The 19431-nt window shown below is 33.4% G+C and overlaps 1 protein-coding gene across 2 annotated transcripts; it reads left to right on the forward strand.

Moving 5' to 3' along the window:
* Nucleotides 1–1103: 1103 nt before the first annotated feature.
* Nucleotides 1104–18976, forward strand: LOC110612899 (DNA-directed RNA polymerase V subunit 1). 2 transcript variants are annotated; one of them, XM_021753743.2, is made up of 19 exons: nt 1104–1322; nt 1664–1718; nt 2164–2258; nt 2434–2560; nt 2687–2802; nt 3170–3220; nt 3576–3743; nt 4372–4530; nt 4623–6515; nt 6617–6792; nt 8166–8226; nt 8339–8460; nt 9469–9623; nt 10714–10988; nt 12971–13144; nt 13230–13370; nt 13487–15171; nt 15374–15488; nt 18395–18976. In XM_021753743.2, exons 3-19 carry the CDS (start codon nt 2178–2180, stop codon nt 18707–18709), a joined length of 5814 nt encoding a protein of 1937 aa, XP_021609435.1. In that variant the 5' UTR covers nt 1104–1322; nt 1664–1718; nt 2164–2177; the 3' UTR covers nt 18710–18976. The 2 variants fall into 2 exon arrangements, with proteins under 2 accessions (XP_021609435.1, XP_043811761.1); XM_043955826.1 differs by having other exon boundaries at nt 3176–3220.
* Nucleotides 18977–19431: the final 455 nt, after the last annotated feature.

Here is a 19431-nt window from a genome sequence, read left to right on the forward strand (position 1 = left end):
AGATTTTTTTTTGAAAGTAGAATGATTAAAGGAAATAAAATTTATTGTTGGACTTATTTCTCATCAAACACTCGGACTTAGCGATTTCAGAATAAATTATTTATATTTTAGGAATCTAAAATGGGTAAATTCTGAAAAAATAGAAGAAATGGGTATAAGATTTATATAGTTAGGTTATAATTACTAGTATAATTTTAATTAATTACTATAAATTAAATAATTTAAATTTAAAAGTTATTTATCAGACTAAAAATTTATGGAAATATTAAACAAAATATTATAGATAATCAACTGAACAAATTAATTTTTAATAAAAATTGTATTAAATCAAACAATGATAGTTATAAAAATTTATAAAACTAAGCTTAAACTTTCAAACGATGGTTGTAGAATAAAATAAAATATCCCAATTGAAAACTTTTCTAAAATAAACAATGATGGCTTTGAAACTTTATAGAAGTTTCAAAAGTTCCATCCAAACAAGGTGTAAGTTGTTTATAATGTTTTAACTATAGTTAATTTTGTACTAATTAAAAGAGTTAAAGGTATTCTGAATGCATTTAATAATTAAAAAAAAATTAAATCTATATTATATATATTTTTATTAATAATCAAATATATTTTTTTTTACTAAATAAGTCTATAATTTTATATTAAAAGCTAAATAGATAATTTTATATTAAAATATGTATTTTAATAATAAAATATTTTTTTGTAAATTATAAATATTATTTTAAATAAAAAATAATAAATCAAAATATTATTTTAATTAAAAATAATATTTTAAAATAAAGATAATTCTTAATTGATTTTTAATATAAAATTATAAGTTTATTTGGCAAAAAAGTTAAAATAAACTTATTTTGATCATCCCTGAAAATTTACAGGGTGAATATGGACTTATTGCCCAAATAATTTCTGCACTTCCTTTTATGAAATAATCACAAAAGCCCCATTTTAGCCATTGCCATTCGAGGCTTCTTGTATATGTTAAGGCAATCCACAAGGGCATTAAAGTCTCTTCATATACAAGAAACCCGAGAACCAGAGTCCAATTAAAAACTAGAAAAACGAATTAAATTTTTATAAAAAAAAAAAGGTAAATTTCTCTGCATGCAAAGTTCTCTCCAACTCAAACGCACAAAAGGCTCAGTACAACCAACACATTTTTGTATGGTAGCTCTTAAAATTTCGATTCTTACCTGAGCTTTAGAAACCCATTTGCTCTGTCTTCATTGTTGGGGTTTTTTCACTCTTAATTTTAGGGTTTTTGGGGGTCAGAATCGCCGAGTTTAAGCTCAGAAGGAACTGGAAATTTTCAGGTGGGGTTTTCTCTCTATGGTTGCCTTTGTGTTTGTTGGTGTTTACTAGCTGGAAGAGAGGGAGAAAATGCGGTGGGAAGAGGGAAGACTCTGACACCGGATCATGGATGGTCATTTTCTCAAACTGGAGAAACCTTCAAGCACTCTATTGATGGTTTTATTTTTGAAATGTCTAATTTTTTTTCTTATGTGAAGTGAAGCAGAACATGAGGCATTTTGGGTTTTTTTGCTTATTATCTTTGCTTTAGTTTTCTACGGAGTCAAACAGGGTTTTACTTGCTTTTTCTCACTCATATAACTAGTGCATTTTCTTTGGTTTGTGTTTTGTGGTCTTAAAACAGGTGTTTTGGTGTTGAAAGCAGCGGAATTAAAGCGGAGACTAGACGTGTTTTATAGGTAATTTTGGTTTTCATTCCTCGTTCTCTGTTTTTGTGTTTTTAGTCTCTTGAGGTTTGTAAAATTGCGGGAGGGAAAATGGACAGAGCGCGAAAATGCAGTTTTTAAAAAAAACTATTTTAATCCTTGGAGCTTAGAGAACTAAAATAAGGTGCATTATTCTTTATGTTTTTTTTACTCTAGTGAGTTGATTGCTCCATTTTTCTTTGGATTCATACTCTAGGGTAATTATAAAAATTGTCATGGCTTCTAATACTGTTTTCATCTCATTTTCTTTTTAATTTTGTATGATCTTTTAGTTAATACTTGTTATTTGTTTATCGGGATTAGTATTTTGGGGGAAGTTGGACATACTTTCTTTTGGTATTGCTGTACTTTTGTTTTGCTTGTCTTTTTGTCAGATCTTTTGGCACTTATCATCCTTTTTTCTCGGCATAATTTTCAGTTGTTCATAAGGAAATGGAGGACAATGTTCAACCCACCATTTTGGAGGGGGAGGTAGTTGGAATCAGATTTGGTTTGGCGACTCATAAGGAAATAGTAAGTATAATTCTGCCTTTTGTTTTTTCCTTACTTAATTCGAGTCTTTTGCTTCCATGCTTGTCTGTTTATCTGCGCTGACCTTTGGCCTTGACTACAATGCTTGTAAAGCTTTTTATTTTTTTTTTCCCCAAAATAGTATCATGTAATTTTTTTATTCTCCATTGTTGAACAGTCTACGGCATCTGTTAGTGACTGCCCCATAAGCCATTCTAGTCAGCTTACAAATCCATTCCTTGGTTTGCCACTTGAATTTGGTAAATGCGAGTCTTGTGGCACATCTGAACCTGGAAAATGTGAAGGTATGCAATTTTTATTTGTTCTTCCCTAAATAAAAGAAACAATAACTTTTACGTGGATAACTGTGATATCTTATATTATTTTGGAAAGTGGAGTTCAGTATTTTATTTTTGTTTTGATGTGTTCAGGTCACTTTGGTTATATTGAACTGCCAATACCAATATATCATCCAAGTCATGTTAGTGAATTGAAGCGATTGTTAAGCTTATTGTGCTTAAAGTGCTTGAAAATGAAAACAAATAAGGTACTTTCAGATTTCACATTCCTCCATCTTTCATTTAGTTCTTTAATTTTGACAAGAGCAGAAATTGTTTGTTAACACATGGCATTGACTTTTTCTCAAAATCTTTCCTTATTTTTGATTGTGTTTAATACAAATCATAAAGCAAGACATACCTCTCACATTAAGGATAATAAAAATGGAGAAAAGGAAATGAAGTGTGGAAATACTGTAGAGAATGCTAGTATTTCTTGCATTCCTTGATGCTTTTAAGAACAATGATGTATTAAGAGTTGGTCAATGTATTTGTGGAGCACCTTGTATTTTTCTGCTCTCTAAATTTTTGCTTTTGGTTTATAAGCTTAACTTTTTAAGAGTTTATAACATGCAGTTTCAGGTCAAGAGCAATGGTGTGGCTGAACGATTGTTTTCGTGTTGTGAGGTGAGCATAAGAGTGTTGAATTCTTTTCATTTTTCCCTTGGCTTTGCAGTGCAGATGTTATGCTTACTTATTGTATGTAGATAATATATTGCATTTATAGCTTGGCAAGTTTTCCTTATTAATTTGCTATTATACTTGTTTCAAGTCCTTTTTGTTTGGATGCCTTCTTTTTCTTTTTGGGATTAAATTTTTGTTTCTTGTCCACTCTCTTGGTTACTCCCCGTCTTCTTCCTCTTCATTTAAGATGACTTTACAAATTGGCAATTGGCATTCAACTTCTTATGTTAAAAATATTCTAGGATATAAGTGAAAGGCTTTATGCCTAGATTTTCTTAATTCCCCCTCTTTTTTGTAGGAGGCTTCTCAAATTTCTATTAAAGATATTAAAACAACAGATGGTGCTTTCTTTTTGAAATTGAAGCTACCATCTAGGATGAGAATGAGAGATGGTTTTTGGAATTTCTTAGAAAGATATGGTTTTCGCTACGGTGACGACATCATCCGAACATTGCTTCCCTGTGAGGTTTGGTTCTAGTACCTCATGCTTTATCTTTGATATTTGCTATTGTGGCATTATATGGTCATTATTTATTTATAGGATAATTGGTGGTTTACTCTCTTTATGAGTTTCTAATTCACTCTTTTCTCTCTCAAAATTTTTTTTTTTGGTCTACAAGATTTTGTTGTTTCCTCTTGATGCACATGTTCCTGATCATTCTTTTCTGCTTGATAGTTAGTTATTTGTCATTTTCTCTTCATATTCATGTGTTTACTCCTGCAGTAGGTGTACCTCTGCATTTGTTTCAGTCATACTTATTCAGGAAGTAGCAATGATGTTTTGCTTATTTACTGCATCAATGAGGGATTTATTAGTGCTTGTGTTGGTTCCAGAGAATTAAAGAGGCCATGAGTGGTTTCTCTATTGAACTTTTTGCAGAGCTATGGCTTCAAATCTTAGAACAAAATCCATACCTATACAAACATATGCTTTGTCGATACCATGTTTTGTGGACTATAAGACATCCATTTCTCCCATTAGATGAAAATATGAGCTTGCTTTTTGATGCAATTCTTTTCATTTTTCTTTTTCATCTCTATGTGCATCTGTCTTATACATGGTGTTGGTGTGGGTTGGTGCTTCAATATGTCAGGTGATGGAAATGCTTAGGAGAATTCCACAAGAGACTAGGAAAAAACTTGCTAGAAAAGGGTATTTTCCTCAGGATGGTTATATCATGCGATATATACCGGTTCCACCTAACTGTTTGTCAGTTCCAGACATTTCGGATGGCATTAGCGTCATGTCCTCTGTAAGTTGCAAACTTTTTTTTTTCCACCTTAGCCATTATATCTATAGTTGAATTTGGTACTTACTGCTTATAGCTTCCATGTTGCATTTTAGGATCTTTCTATATCTATGCTTAAGAAAGTTCTTAAGCAAGTTGAGATAATCAAAAGCTCACGATCTGGCCCAGCAAATTTTGAATCCCATGAAGTTGAAGCTGTTGATTTGCAGTCGGCAGTGGATCAATATCTTCAAGTTAGGGGTACTGCAAGAGCATCTCGGGATGTTGAAGCAAGATTTGGGGTACACAAGGAGTCCAATGATTCCTCAACCAAAGCATGGCTTGAGAAAATGAGGACTTTGTTCATTAGAAAGGGTTCTGGATTCTCTTCACGCAGTGTGATTACAGGTGATGCGTACAAGCGTGTGAATGAGATTGGCATCCCTTTCGAAATTGCTCAGAGAATCACATTTGAGGAGAGGGTTAATGTGCACAACATCAAGCATCTGCAAGAGCTTGTGGACAACAAATTGTGCCTGACATACAAGGATGGATCTTCCACTTATTCGCTCAGAGAAGGTTCCAAGGGACACACATTCCTTCGTCCAGGTCAGATTGTCCATCGGCGAATTATGGATGGAGATAAAGTCTTCATCAATAGACCACCAACAACACACAAGCATTCTTTGCAAGCACTGTCTGTTTATGTGCATGATGATCATACTGTGAAGATTAATCCTCTTATATGTGGGCCCTTGAGTGCTGATTTTGATGGTGATTGTATTCATCTATTCTATCCTCAGTCTCTTGCTGCAAAAGCGGAAGTCTTGGAGTTGTTCTCAGTTGAGAAGCAATTGCTTAGCTCCCATAGTGGCAATCTGAATTTACAACTGACCACAGATTCTCTTTTATCTTTGAAGAGAATGTTTAAGGAAAACTTCTTGAACAAAGCAGCTGCTCAGCAATTAGCTTTATTTGTATCATCTTCTTTGCCACAGCCTGCTTTGAGGAAAGTTCACCATTTTGGCCCATTTTGGACTGCTCCACAGATATTACAAATGGCTTTGCCTTCTTTGTTTGATTGCATTGGGGAAAGGTACTTAATCAGTGAAGGGGACTTTGTGAAGGTTGACTTCAGTAGGGATAGTGTGCAGGCCATCATTAATGAAGTTGTCATCTCTATCTTTTTTGAGAAAGGTCCTGATGCCGTTTTTAAATTCTTTAACTCTTTGCAGCCGTTGTTGATGGAAAATATGTTTTCTGAAGGTTTTAGTGTTGACTTGAAGGACTTTTACATATTTAGGGCTGCCATGGAGAGTATTCATAGAGACTTTAAGGTCATTTCTCCTTTGCTTAGTCACTTAAGGTCAAGATACAATGAACTGGTGGAGTTGCAATTGGAGAATCACATCCGGTATGCCAAACTACCTGTTGAAGAATTTATTTTGAGATCATCTTCCCTAGGTGAATTAATTGACTGTAAGAGTGATTCAGCCATGACTAAGTTAGTTCAACAAATTGGCTTCTTGGGCCTGCAAATTTCAGACAGAGGGAAGTTCTATACTAAGACATTGGTTGAGGATGTTGCTTCTCATTTTGAGAGAAAATATCCTTCTGATTTAGTTGATTATCCATCTGCACAGTATGGATTGATTCAAAGCTGTTTCTTTCATGGGTTAGATCCATATGAAGAGATGGTACACTCAATATCTACAAGAGAGGTTATTGTTCGGTCATCAAGGGGATTATCTGAACCTGGAACCTTGTTCAAGAACTTGATGGCTATCCTTCGGGATGTAGTGATTTGTTATGATGGAACAGTGAGGAATGTGTGCAGCAATTCAATAATCCAGTTTGAGTATGGAGTAAATTCAGGAGTTACGGCGCAGAGTTTATTCCCTGCGGGTGAACCTGTAGGAGTATTAGCTGCAACTGCTATGTCCAATCCTGCATACAAAGCAGTTCTTGACTCTACTCCAAGTAGCAACTCCTCATGGGAGTTGATGAAGGTATAAGTGCTTATTGTAAACTAAATTTTTATTCTGTCAGCTGTGGGGTTTGCTATATCTCAATGTATGTGATCTTGCTTTTCTATTTTACTTCTTCTCAGGAAATACTTCTGTGCAGAGTTAACTTCAAGAATGATCTTACAGATCGTCGCATCATTTTATATTTTAATGATTGTGGTTGTGGGAGAAGTTACTGCCAGGAAAAAGCGGCTTACTTGGTGAGGAATAGCTTGGAGAGAGTAATTCTTAAAGATATTGCAAAGTGTTTTATGATTGAGTAAGTGGTCTGTAATACTGTATTAGACTTTTTTTTATTTTTTTAATCTTTTTGCACTTGTATTATGCATATATTTGTCAATTGTGTGCTGTAATTTCTTGAGGTTTGGCATTGAGTTTCAGGTTTAGAAAAACACTTTTTGTAAAAAGCAACATGTTAGATGCTGTTGTAAAAGTGGTTTGGAAAAGTTGTCTCGTTATTTCAGTTTTCTTATTGTTAAAATATGTTTAATGTAATTTTGATCAATTTTTAATACTTTTAACTAATATATATTAGAAAATGCTTGTCTCAACAATGGCCAATAATGCTTAACAAACCCTTAAACTTGTTTTCTATTGAATCATCTGATATCAGTGTTGGGATTGTTGTTGACCAGGGCTTTGGTATTAAGTTTTTGTTATGCTTTTTATATGCTGTTATTATCAACATTGTCATTATCATTAGATATGTTAAACATTTCCTTTAATTTGTTTTTTAATGCAAATGCTATTTTTGCACTTGTATATGTTGTAAGATTTTGATAATTTGCTATTGATTTTTGACAAAAAAATCATCTTTAGTTTTGTCTGGGGTAGTAAAAGTTGATATTCTTTGTATCTTATGAATCATTGTTCTGTTATTGCTAAGTTTTTGCTTTCTTGCTTATGTTTCTTCTTCTTCTTCCTCGCCTTCTTTATCTTGTTTTTAACATTTTGTTATGATATGACCCAAGCTTATGTTTAACAATAAACAATCTCAATAACAGGTTGGCTGGGTGGAGATAGTTCCACACAGGCTCAAATTGTGACATTATCTTTATGTCATCCTTCAACTCACCAGTCTATATATTACTTTGTGAATGGAATTTTTATATTCAAAACTTTTTTCTGGACATCAGTATAATTATTGCAAATTGTTAAACCTTGCCCAGCCATGAATTATTTATTCATGATAGTGCAGTAGGGATATGTTCCTTGAATTTGCTCAGTTGATCTTACTTTCCATGGTTTGTCTTTGTTTGGAGATGACCTATAATTTGTGCAATGTGAAAATATAACTGCAATATTTTAAATCACTGTGCCTCTTGTAGTCTAGTATACACGAATGGTAGCAAATTTTGCCGAGAGATAGTGAAAATAAGTTGGTGGCTAAGCCATTAATTAAAAGAAAGGATGGAAGTTCAATTGTTTATTGTTTTGGTTCAAGGACTCTATTTTGTCAAATTTGCCTTTTCTTTTCAATAATATGATGATCTTTGGTTGCCAATGCATCTCATTTACTTTGTGTCTGTTATAATGCCTTGCTTACTTTGTGTCTATCATCATACCTTGCCTTTTTTTTTGGTTCTATTTTTTACGGTTTTAAATTAAAATCTGATGGCTTCTTATGAGCAGATACAAGAAGCAGCAAACAATAGCAGATGCCAGCCTTGTTGGTCATATTCATCTTGAAAAGGTAATCTATTTGGTTCCTAAAACATTTTAACATATGAATGTCTTTGGTTGCTTGTTAGAAGTTGAACTGCTTTTCATATCCTTTTTGTTACTGACTGGAACTCATATAACAGATGAAGTTGCAAGAACTGAATGTTGGTATGGAGGTTATTCTTCAAAAGTGCAAAGATACTATCACTTCATTTCGAAAGAAGAAAAAGCATGCTATTTTTAAAAAGATAGAGGTGTCTATGAGGTTAGTTTGTGAGTTACATTCAAAATTAGAGGTTAGTTTCTGTAATGAATCTTATGAGCTGATGGCATGTCATCTCGAGAAAGAGTGGTGCTTAAGTTCTCGAAGTTGAACTCTCTTTTTGCAGCTTCTTTTTGATGCTGCAAAGAGAATTGGGCAACAACAAATTTGCTTGACATTTAATGAATCAGAGCGTAAAATAATAAGATGATCATGATATTAAACTTATTCTGCTAGAGTTACACTGACATGAAATTGAATCATGGTTTTTTTGGGTGTATAAGATTTATGTAATATTGTGAGAAACTTAATTTCTGAAGTTCTCTCGTAAATGTAGTTTTGATTTTGGAAGCAAATGATGTTTTAGATAGTAGTTGCATATCATTGAAGAGAAATTGCAGCGTCTTTTTCCTTTTTTGTTAATTCAATCCCTTTCTAATCATTTTATATAAAGCCTGTTTGGCGTTGATGTAGGGGACTGGGGAAGGTCAGAAAAGTGCTTTTCTGAAAAAGCTACATTTTATATACTGTTGAAAAAAGCAGTTTGAGAAAACCTATTTTGTTATTTTGGTATTCTTATTATTAAATTATGCTAAAAATAATTTTAAATCAATTTTTTAATTTTTCTAACTATTGTATTTAGGAAAGTGCTTTTTTCAACAGCAGCTCTAGCGCAATTCCAAATAGGCGAATAGTGTCACATGACCTGAAATTATGGGAGTAAGTTGTATTGTTATAAGGGCTAACAATTCCATCATTTGGGTCCCTTGGTAGATGCTTGTTATTTTCTCCAAGAACCCTGCCTTTGGTTTGTGGATCAAGAAATCCAGTCTTGAAACCTTTTTGACAAGATGCTAATACCTACTGCCAGATAAACCATTTCAGTTGATTTTAGTTTCAGCTTGGCTTGGTTGCTTGCATGGATGTTTGTTTAAATTGTTTATAATTATTACTGCACTTTGAAATTGCTAAATCTAATCTTTCTTTTGATTTATACTTCCTTCTTTATAGTGAATGTTGCTCTTTTGAGCAATCTTATGCTGATGAATGGTCTAGCATGCCGTGCTTGACGTTCTTTTGGCTAGACCCAGATGTTCATTTGGAGAACATTTCACATATCTTCGCCGATGTGGTTTGTCCTGTCTTGTTGGAGACAATAATCAAAGGTAGTTATTTGTTTGCATTTGATGATGTTTGCTTTAGGTTTCTATGAGTTCTCATTAGAATGTGATTGTAGTTAGCTTTATAGGTATGAAATTTCTCTTGATATGTGGAAATGCAGTTTGAATGATTGGATAATACATTCCTTTAGCTTTCAGCATAAACATATTCTATTAAAAAGGCTCTAAGATAAGGGGGGTTGTACAGTATGTGCGTTGGCTGCAGGTGTTCAGCCCTATTACGTTGCATGTGGTCTGCAGTTGACTGCAGACATCATCACGGTAAAAAAATAAAGTGAAGAAGGAAAAAAGAAAAAAGAAAGAGAAAAGGAAAAATGAGATTTTGGATGATGAGGTGCTCTAGCGCCCAAAAGGTTTGAGTAATGCATCTTCAACTATACTATCCTGACTCCTGAGTGTTATTAAGGATGCCTGCTAACCTTTTGAAATTTAAATTGAAACAAGAAAAATTGTCCAACCTTTTCCAACCCATATGAATATTAACAAGCTAGAAGTTTAAGAACAGATCAAAGGATAACCAGTCTCATGGCAAAGAAAGAGATTGGACTATTGAAGACCAGATATTTTAAGCAACTGAACAGTATAGTGAGAAATGATGCCCCTTTTCTCATCTCTTCTACTCACAAATGCCAGCTAATGGTAATCTTCTTTCACCTACCAAGTCTCTTAGTTGTAGGACTATGCTTTTAAGGTTGCAGTTGAATAAAAATTGACACCATAGCAGGGCATTTTTGTGGCTGATAGAAGCCCATGGGATGACATTCTGCTACTTTTTGTCCTGGTCCGCTATAAGCCTATAACTGACCAAAAAATTGCTTTTCTGTTTTGTCTCTATCATACTTCATCCTCATCTATTCCGCTTGTTTGCACATAAGCAGACAATTATATAGTACAATTTCCTCAATTTTCAGACACAAGAACTCAGAAGGGTTATATTGTTATTGAGTAACTTCTATAGTTTCACTTATATTAAAATTCTGTTGTGTGATTATATGGACCTACAATCTATAAGAAAAGTGAAGGTTTCTAGAGGCCATCTTTGCTGAGTAGTAAACTCTATCCCTAAAATGGACAGGTGACCATCGCATTTCCTCTGCAAGCATTATTTGGGTTAGTCCTGATACAACAACTTGGATAAGAAATCCCTCCAGTGCTCAGAAGGGGGAACTAGCCCTGGATGTTGTTATTGAGAAATCAGCGGTGAAACAAAGTGGTGATGGATGGAGAATTGTCCTAGATTCATGTCTTCCTGTTCTTCACCTGATTGATACTACACGTTCTATACCATATGCCATTAAACAAGTTCAGGAATTGTTGGGAGTTTCTTGTGCATTTGATCAAGCAGTTCAGGTATTATCCTTATCTTCTTTAGTTTAAACTAGTGGAACACCCGTGCTATGCCTATCTATTTATATTTTAATTATAACTATAATTTTATTTTTTAATTTACTTGACTTCAAATTAATTTATATTCAAAATTGTATTTTAATTTAATTTACGTATTTTTTCTTATTTTAGTAGTAATTTTCAATTATTTTATGCCATAATTAATTGAAGTATCTTATTAAATTTGTTATGCATAAATTAATGGTAAATCCTATAATTTATTTTTTAAAATAAAGTAAAACTAATTTATTTATCAAAACAATTTAAACATTAATGTTGAAACTCTCAAATAAACTAAGTCAGACGGGATTATTTCTTCATACAATAAGATTATAAAATTGTTGTCAAATTTGATTCATCAGTTCAATGAGTTATCTGAATTTAATAATAATAATATCTATAATTACTATTTAAAAATTTTTCTTTGTTAAAAATGTTTTCCTTCTAATTTTTTTTGTTAAATATTTTCCTATGTTTAGTATTTTTCTTTAATTCTTTATATCTTTATGATAAAATTACATCACTAAAATGAATATATAATTCTTTTTATACAATCTTTTTACAATTCCTTTTTATTATTTCCATTGCAAACCAATGGTACTAATACCACTAATTGCTCACCAACTCAACTAATATAATTCTTATTTAACACTCTTAGTCATAAGCGATAATGATGACAATTAATTTAATCTAGTTATGATTAATTAATGACAATTTATATTGAAATCAAAACAATTATTTTTAATTAATTAGGCCAGTTATAGTTATGTTTTAATTGGAGCTTGAGAAATTCCATTAAAAGACAGAAATTATTCAAATTAATTGATTGAATTATGATATTAAGATAATTTGCTCTTATTTAAAATGATAATAATAATTATGTTAATCAATATATGATAAGAATAATTATTTTTTGTTAGTTAATTGCCCAAGTTATAAAATGTACCAGTCATATATAACTTGAACATTCTTTATTGAAACAAAATATAAATATTAATATAATAAGATTAAAGAGAAACATAATTTTTGTTAATTAGACCACATTAATTAGCTAACTATAACTGAATCTATATTGAAGTTAGAGAAAATTCTATAGAAAGATTTATTATTTAAGTTAAATTAATTAAGCGACTATATTAAAATAATTTATTTCATTTATTTTAAATGATAACAAATATGATAATAATTTTATTTATTAATAGTTGTCTATAAATAAATCTAACTTGAATAGAAAAATATTATATGAAACATGTGAAAATTATTTAAATTAATTTCATAAATTAATCATATTAATTAAATATAATTGCATAATTTGTTATATGTATTAATTTAAAGTATAACTAAAGTGATCAGAGCAAATAAAATAAAATATGAATATTACTTAGCAAATCCGGTTATTGTTAAAAGAAAATAACTTTTTATTAGTTTATTGTATAGGCTACAATAGATATTAATGTTGAGTACAAATTAAGTGAATAAAGAAAATATAATAAAATATTATTATTTAATTAACAAGCCAAGTTATTATTAGAAGTGCCATGTGGCAAAATTCTTCTTAAAAAGTGCCATGTGGCAACTCCAAAGGAAAACTTGGCTTGCTATATATATATATAGATTTCTACATTTGCATGTAAAGCAGCCTGTAATGTAGGGTGTTCGCATTTACTTCTTTTCCTATTCATGGACAAAAACAAACCGTCCCTTTTTTTTTTATCACTTTTGGTATTCCTTTTGTTTCTTTTCATTTTGTTTGTCTGAGACACAAAGTTTCTGAATCCCTCCTACTGATAAATCTTCTTTTATCAGTGTGCTGTGCACTCTTATCATTTAGCACTTTACTTTCTTATGATGAACAGAGGTCCAATTACACATGGTGTTAACTTATGCATAGTTTTCCTTTGTCTATCTGTTTTCTTAAAGGACTTGAATTTTGGTTGATTTTGCAGCGCCTCTCAACATCGGTGAAAATGGTGGCAAAAGGTGTGCTCAAGGAGCACCTTGTTCTCCTTGCAAATAGCATGACATGTGCTGGAAATTTGGTTGGCTTCAATTCTGGCGGGTACAAATCATTATCTCGCTCATTGGATATCCAAGTACCATTTACTGAGGCAACTCTCTTTGTAAGTATTTTATGTAATTTTGTTGTCCCTTGAAAGGTATTCAGAGCAATTTGTTAAATTTATCATCCTTGTTTGTGGCTGACAGACCCCAAGAAAATGTTTTGAGAGAGCTGCAGAAAAGTGTCATGTAGATACTTTGTCCAGTGTAGTTGCATCTTGTTCGTGGGGTAAGTGTGTGGCAGTTGGTACAGGATCACGATTTGATTTGCTCTGGGACCAGGGGGAGGTATGGGTCCATTCACAATTCCTTTCCAAAAACTGTTATATAGTTGCTAATGAAGGTTATGTTTCATAATTATTTTCTATGCTTGTTATTTCAATGTCATCGTTCCTCTTTTCCAGGCTTGTTTCAATCAAGAGGGCAAAACCGATGTGTATGAATTTCTGAATATGGTGAGAAGTGCAAATGGGGAAGAATCAGTCACTGCTTGTTTAGGTGCAGAAGTTGATGAGCTTATGGAAGATGAAATTGACTGGAACCTGTCCCCAGAGCACAATTTTGGTTCTGAGAAGCCCATCTTTGAAGACACTGCTGAATTTCAAGAAAAGCCCTGGTCTAGTTGGGGAACAGATACAGTTGAAACACAAAATGCACTCTCCACAAAAGCCCAAGAGCAATCTGACAAGTCAAGTGGTTGGGATACTGCAGCTACATGGCAGACAAAAGCAAAGGAAAACACTGATGAGGCAAGCACATGGTCTGGTTGGAGAACAAGGAAAACGGAAGAATCTGATCTCCCTGCGATGAAAGTGCAAAAAAATCCTGAACTGTCTAGCAGTTGGGATAATGCAGCTGCTTGGCAGAAAAATGTCAGCGGAAGTACTGAGAAAATTGGAATTGAGACAAACTCTTGGTCTGGTTGGGGAACGAGGAAAACCGGAGCACATGATGACCTTGCAATTAAACCTCAAGAAGAAACTGGGAGGCCCAGTGATAAGGATGATGGTGTTGCCTGGGGAAAAGGGGCTCAAGGTGATGCTCAGTTGGAAAATTATGGGGCCACTTTATTGAAGTCAAATCCAAATAGTTGGTCTGGGTGGGATAGGAAGGCAACTGAGAATCAGCTGATATCTGGTAGGGCTTCTTCAACTGCTGAAGACTGGAGTAAGGACAAAAGTCCACCTTTGGAGTCATGTGTGGACAATAGCAGTTGGGGGAAACCCAAGTCATCTGATGTTCCATGTGGCTGGGGCTCACCAAAAGACTCTGTTAAAGCCAGAAGTTCCCTGGGTTGGGGCTTGCCAGATTCAGGAGCAGCTAATTCACCTGATGTTTCACGCAGCTGGGACTTACCAAAGGATTCTATTAAAGTAGGAACTTCCCAGGGCTGGGGCCTGCCAGATTCAGCAGCACCCAAGTCACCCGAAGTTTCACATTGCTGGGACTTGCCAAAAGATTCTCTCAAAGCAGCAAATTCTCTCAAAGCAGCAAGTTCTCAGGGTTGGGGCCTGCCAGATTCAGAAGCAGCTAAATCTCCTGAAGTTACACAAGACTGGGGCTTGTCCAAAGAGTCTGTTAAATCAGAAAGTTCCCAGGGATGGGGCCTGCCAAATTCAGGAGCCAGTCCTGAAGTTTCACAAGGCTGGGGCTCATCCAAAGAGTCTGTTAAAGCTGCAAATTCCCAGGGTTGGGGCCTGCCAAATTCGGGAGCCAGCCAAGAAGTTTCACAAGGCTGGGGCTCAGCCAATGAGTCTGTAAAAGCAGCAGGTTCCCAGGGTTGGGGCCTACCAGATTCAGAAGCTGGCAATGGGAGTGATAGACAACAACAGTGGGGACAACAACAGAGTGGAGAATTTAAGAGAAAAAGAGCTGAAGGATCAAGAGGTTGGGGTTCAAAAAGTGCTGATTGGAAAAGCAAGAACCGCCCCGCTAAGTCACCTGGAAATGTCCACGATGATTCTAGTATGAGTGGGATGTATACAGCAACCAGACAGAGGTTGGACATGTTTACATCTGAAGAGCAGGATATTCTTTCTGATATTGAGCCACTAATGCGGTCTATTAGAAGAGTAATGCATCAATCTGGGTAGGTTTTCTATGTTGTACTCATTAATTACTGTAGAAATATGATCCAGTTATTATCTTGTGTTTCATCATAATGAAGCATATTTTCTAACATGATGTAGAAATTAACTTGGCGTGTCCTTTTGATTCCTTTGTGTGTCCTTGCACCTTATTCTGCATAATTCCACCTTTTTAAATCTTGGAATGGAAACTCTGTTATATAGGTACAATGATGGGGATGCACTGTCTGCTGCTGACCAGTCATATGTGCTTGATAATGTCTTCAACTATCATCCAGATAAAGCGGCAAAGATGGGTTCTGGCATTGACCATGTCACAGTATGTATTATTGACTACAGTTTTTTTCCTTGTCGCGGTTACTTGTGTGTTTTCATTTTATTTATTTATTTATTTTTTATCTTCCCGTCATCATGCTGCATAACATTTAGGATGCTTTGCTTCCACGCTTGAAGTGAAAATAATGATATTTGCAGTTGTCAATGCTTTTGTCTGGGTTCACATTATTGGTTACCTTGAATAGGACAACTATATGTCAGAGTATTTCATAGATAATTTCTGAACTCAACCAATGCAATGAACCCTAGTGACTTTGCATACTTGATCCTATGCCTCAGTCATGAATGGACTTTCAGACTTCACAAAGTTTAAGCTGATTGCCTTTCAAATATTAGTCCAATAGATAAAAATAACGAAGTGGAGTTGTTTTACTTGCTATTGTTGGTTAGCTGTCTCACGTGTCTATATATGAATTTATCTATTTTCATCTTAACCTCATTTTCTTTTATCTCAAGATATGATTTTGTGGGTGGAAAAATTATTTCCTACGTACCTTTTATTGCTTACGTGCACTTTAGGGTGTAATGATTTTTGTGATATTGCTTAGACCATCTGACATCTTACTTTGCAAATCTATATATCTATATAAAGCTGATCTCTAAATTAGGATAAAGGGAAATACACAGGTGGCATGCTTAAGTTTGTGTAATTATGCCAACTGACACGCAAATTTGTTTATCTGTGCCAAGTGGTACACTTAATATGTTTTGTTTTCATGTTTAAGTTATATTTTCATATTTAATAATGTTACTAATTAATATTGTCATAATAAATGTAATTTATTATCTTTATTATTATAATTTATATATGACTTTTTAATTTCTGACCATTACTATTAGTATCTGACTTTTTAATTTCCTACAACTTTAATATAACATATTAATCACAATAGAATAAAAACTTTTAACATATTTTATTTCTTTTTTAATAAATAAACTGCAAACAAATATTTATAACCAACGCTATTTATTAATTAATGCTATATAGTTTCTCTCTCTTGTGTGAATAATAACAAAATACAAGTATAGAAACTTAAAATCATAAAAAAATAAATTTATACTCTAATTTTAAATATATTATAATTAAAAAAAATCTAAAACTAAAAATAATTATATCTTTAAAATGATCAATAAAATAGTTTATTACATCTTTATCTGCTTAGCTATAAAATGTGAGAAGTGATATATTTAAATTTGTAATACATTTTTTTAGTTATATTTCTATAATTAGTAAGTAATAAAATTTTTAAATAAGAAAAGAGTTCATATCTTATATCCACGTCATTTCTCTTTACCTTTTTTTATCAATAAAAAGGGAAGAACTTAACTCTTTCATGTACGTGATATATTATTGAAGCAATAATGTTAAATAAATTGCGTTGCCCAAAAGGATTTTATTACCAAAAACAAGAAAAATTGTGTGAAACTTTATAAACACAACTGAATAAAGAACAAATACTCTAACCCAAACCAACTCATACATTAGACCCAGCAGCTCCACCATCCAATTTACCATACCTCAACAACAAACAACATACCATTATTCAACCACACTAAACAACTGCCATTTAGCAGTTATTCTAACCTTGCAAAGTAGCATACCCTTGCACAGCAACATTGCAGTAACCAATGCTAGCGTAAACCTTGCCAGATTCCAAACAACTACAACAGAGGCCTATTGCAGGATAATTCAGAACTATCCAGCAAGAATTGAGGAATATCACTAACACCATACCTAATTTCCAATTAACAGCAGAAATATCATCGCTGAATGGCCCTTGCATAATCAACTAAACCAACAACTCAATAATTGCAGCAGCAAATAACTCCTTCCCCTCCCCCACCTGAAAAAATTGCATGCCCATCCAGACCAAACCAGCAACAGTAGAAACTCAATTTAGCTATGTTACTCCAGTCACCAAGTGCAGTAGAGCAAATGAACTTTTATCATTATTTTTATTTTAGTTTAGTTTTAATTTCAACAGACTAAAACATTATTTATTATTTGGATAATTTCCTAAGAAATAATAACCATTATGTAATCAATAATTATGAAAAAGTAGTATATACAAGTATAATAAAAATAATGTACTATTTTATGTAGTAATAATTTAAATATTTAAAAATCCGCACAACATGCAAGCAAACCACTAGTTAATTTATGTTATTCATCTTGCTATTTGATGTTGCATCGCATTTGAGTTTCTGCTTTCATCCCGAGAGAGATTGTAGCACATGGACTTTCTGTTGCTGATGCTAAGTTGCTTTTTTACTCGGCTTGTAGATATGAGGTCAACAAATTTCTGGACAATTTACCAATTTGTTGGTGATATCTACAGGCATGGTCTTTTCTCTAAAGAAAGAATCAATTTGGCTTGTTGAACTGTAAAAGTGATATTTCTGTGTGGACTTTGGTGTTTGCTGGATGGCCATTGGCAACTCATGCTTAAACTCATATTCCTGATGAGCTGAGTAACATATTTACCCCTGTGAAAATTGTATTTGAAATCCAATCATTTTACATGGGGGAACTGTGGATGAAGGCAAGTGATATTTGGGGCTGATATGGAGGGACCTATCTGGTCCTTTAGACCGACCAAAATGCCTTTATCTGCATGGACACCCTAGTCTTGCTTTCATTTGTTTTCCAGGAGAAAGTGATGTGTATGTATATTGTCGCATTTAGAGATTGCATGAGGCGTAAAGACATGATAACTAAAAATTTTCATGGACGTTGCTCTTCTTTTAGCTGTCTGCATGAACTCACAATTTTATGATGATTGGGATTGCTTATGGGTATATGTATATTACATTGCATTTGTTTTTGAGAATTTGTAATGTACGATATAATTTGTCAACAGTAGTGAACCTTAGGTTTTGATATAATAGGTTAGCAAGCACAGCAGTTTCCAGGAAAGCAGGTGCTTCTATGTTGTTTCGACTGATGGTAGCAAACAAGATTTTTCCTACCGAAAATGCCTAGAAAACTTTATCAAGGGGAAGTATCCTGACTTGGCTGAGGAATTCATAGAAAAATATTTCACTAGACCTCGTGCCAGAGCCAACCGCCAGCAGCAAAACTCTGTTTCAGGAAGAAGCGGTGATGACAGCCAGCAGCAAAACCTTGTAAAAGAGAGAAGTCAGGATGACAACCAGGTGCAAAACCTCATTACAGAGGGAAATGCAGATGAGAATAGGTCATAAGATCATGTCAATGATGCCAACGCTTCCTCAGATGGTTTTGATTCGATACAGGCATTGGTATCTTTTGCTAGTTTGATTTGTATATATAAAACAGATATTTTGTGTTCATATCTGATGTCAATTATACTTTGATCGCTCATTATGAGCTGCCATTTTTTCTGCATAGGTGCAGTTCTTAATGTTCCTGTTAGAAAGCTAGTTATCTAACAGTAGGCCTGCTAATTGAAGTTGCCTGTCGTTAGCAATATAGTGGAGTATTCAGTTTTCCATGGGTTTTTCTATACTCCCACTTTCTTGTTCTTTTTCTTTCCCGTTCTGTTTCTTTAAACTAGCGTTCTCCATCCTTGCTGGATAATAATCTAACTGTGATTTGAATTAATTAAAATTTCCTGAAATACTAGGAAGGATTGTTTCTTCACTCACGTAGATCAAAAAAATATTTAATTTAATAAAAAATATTAGTTTCCTAGAACAATTCATCCCACCAAATCCGCCGTCTATAGTTCTTTATTAATAATTGAAATTTTAAGTAAAAATGAAAAATTTTATAATTCTAAACCAACTTTATAACTTTAAAAACTATTTCAAAATTGAATAGATTTTAAACATCACCAAATTGAAAGTTTTATATATATATTTTAAAAAAATCAAAAGCTATGCCTTAATTTCTTCGAAGAATATTCCAAAGGTCTCACAAGCCTATTCTTGTATGTGGGCTCCAC

Source organism: Manihot esculenta, chromosome 4, assembly GCF_001659605.2.
Source record: "Manihot esculenta cultivar AM560-2 chromosome 4, M.esculenta_v8, whole genome shotgun sequence".
Lineage (NCBI taxonomy): Eukaryota > Viridiplantae > Streptophyta > Magnoliopsida > Malpighiales > Euphorbiaceae > Manihot > Manihot esculenta.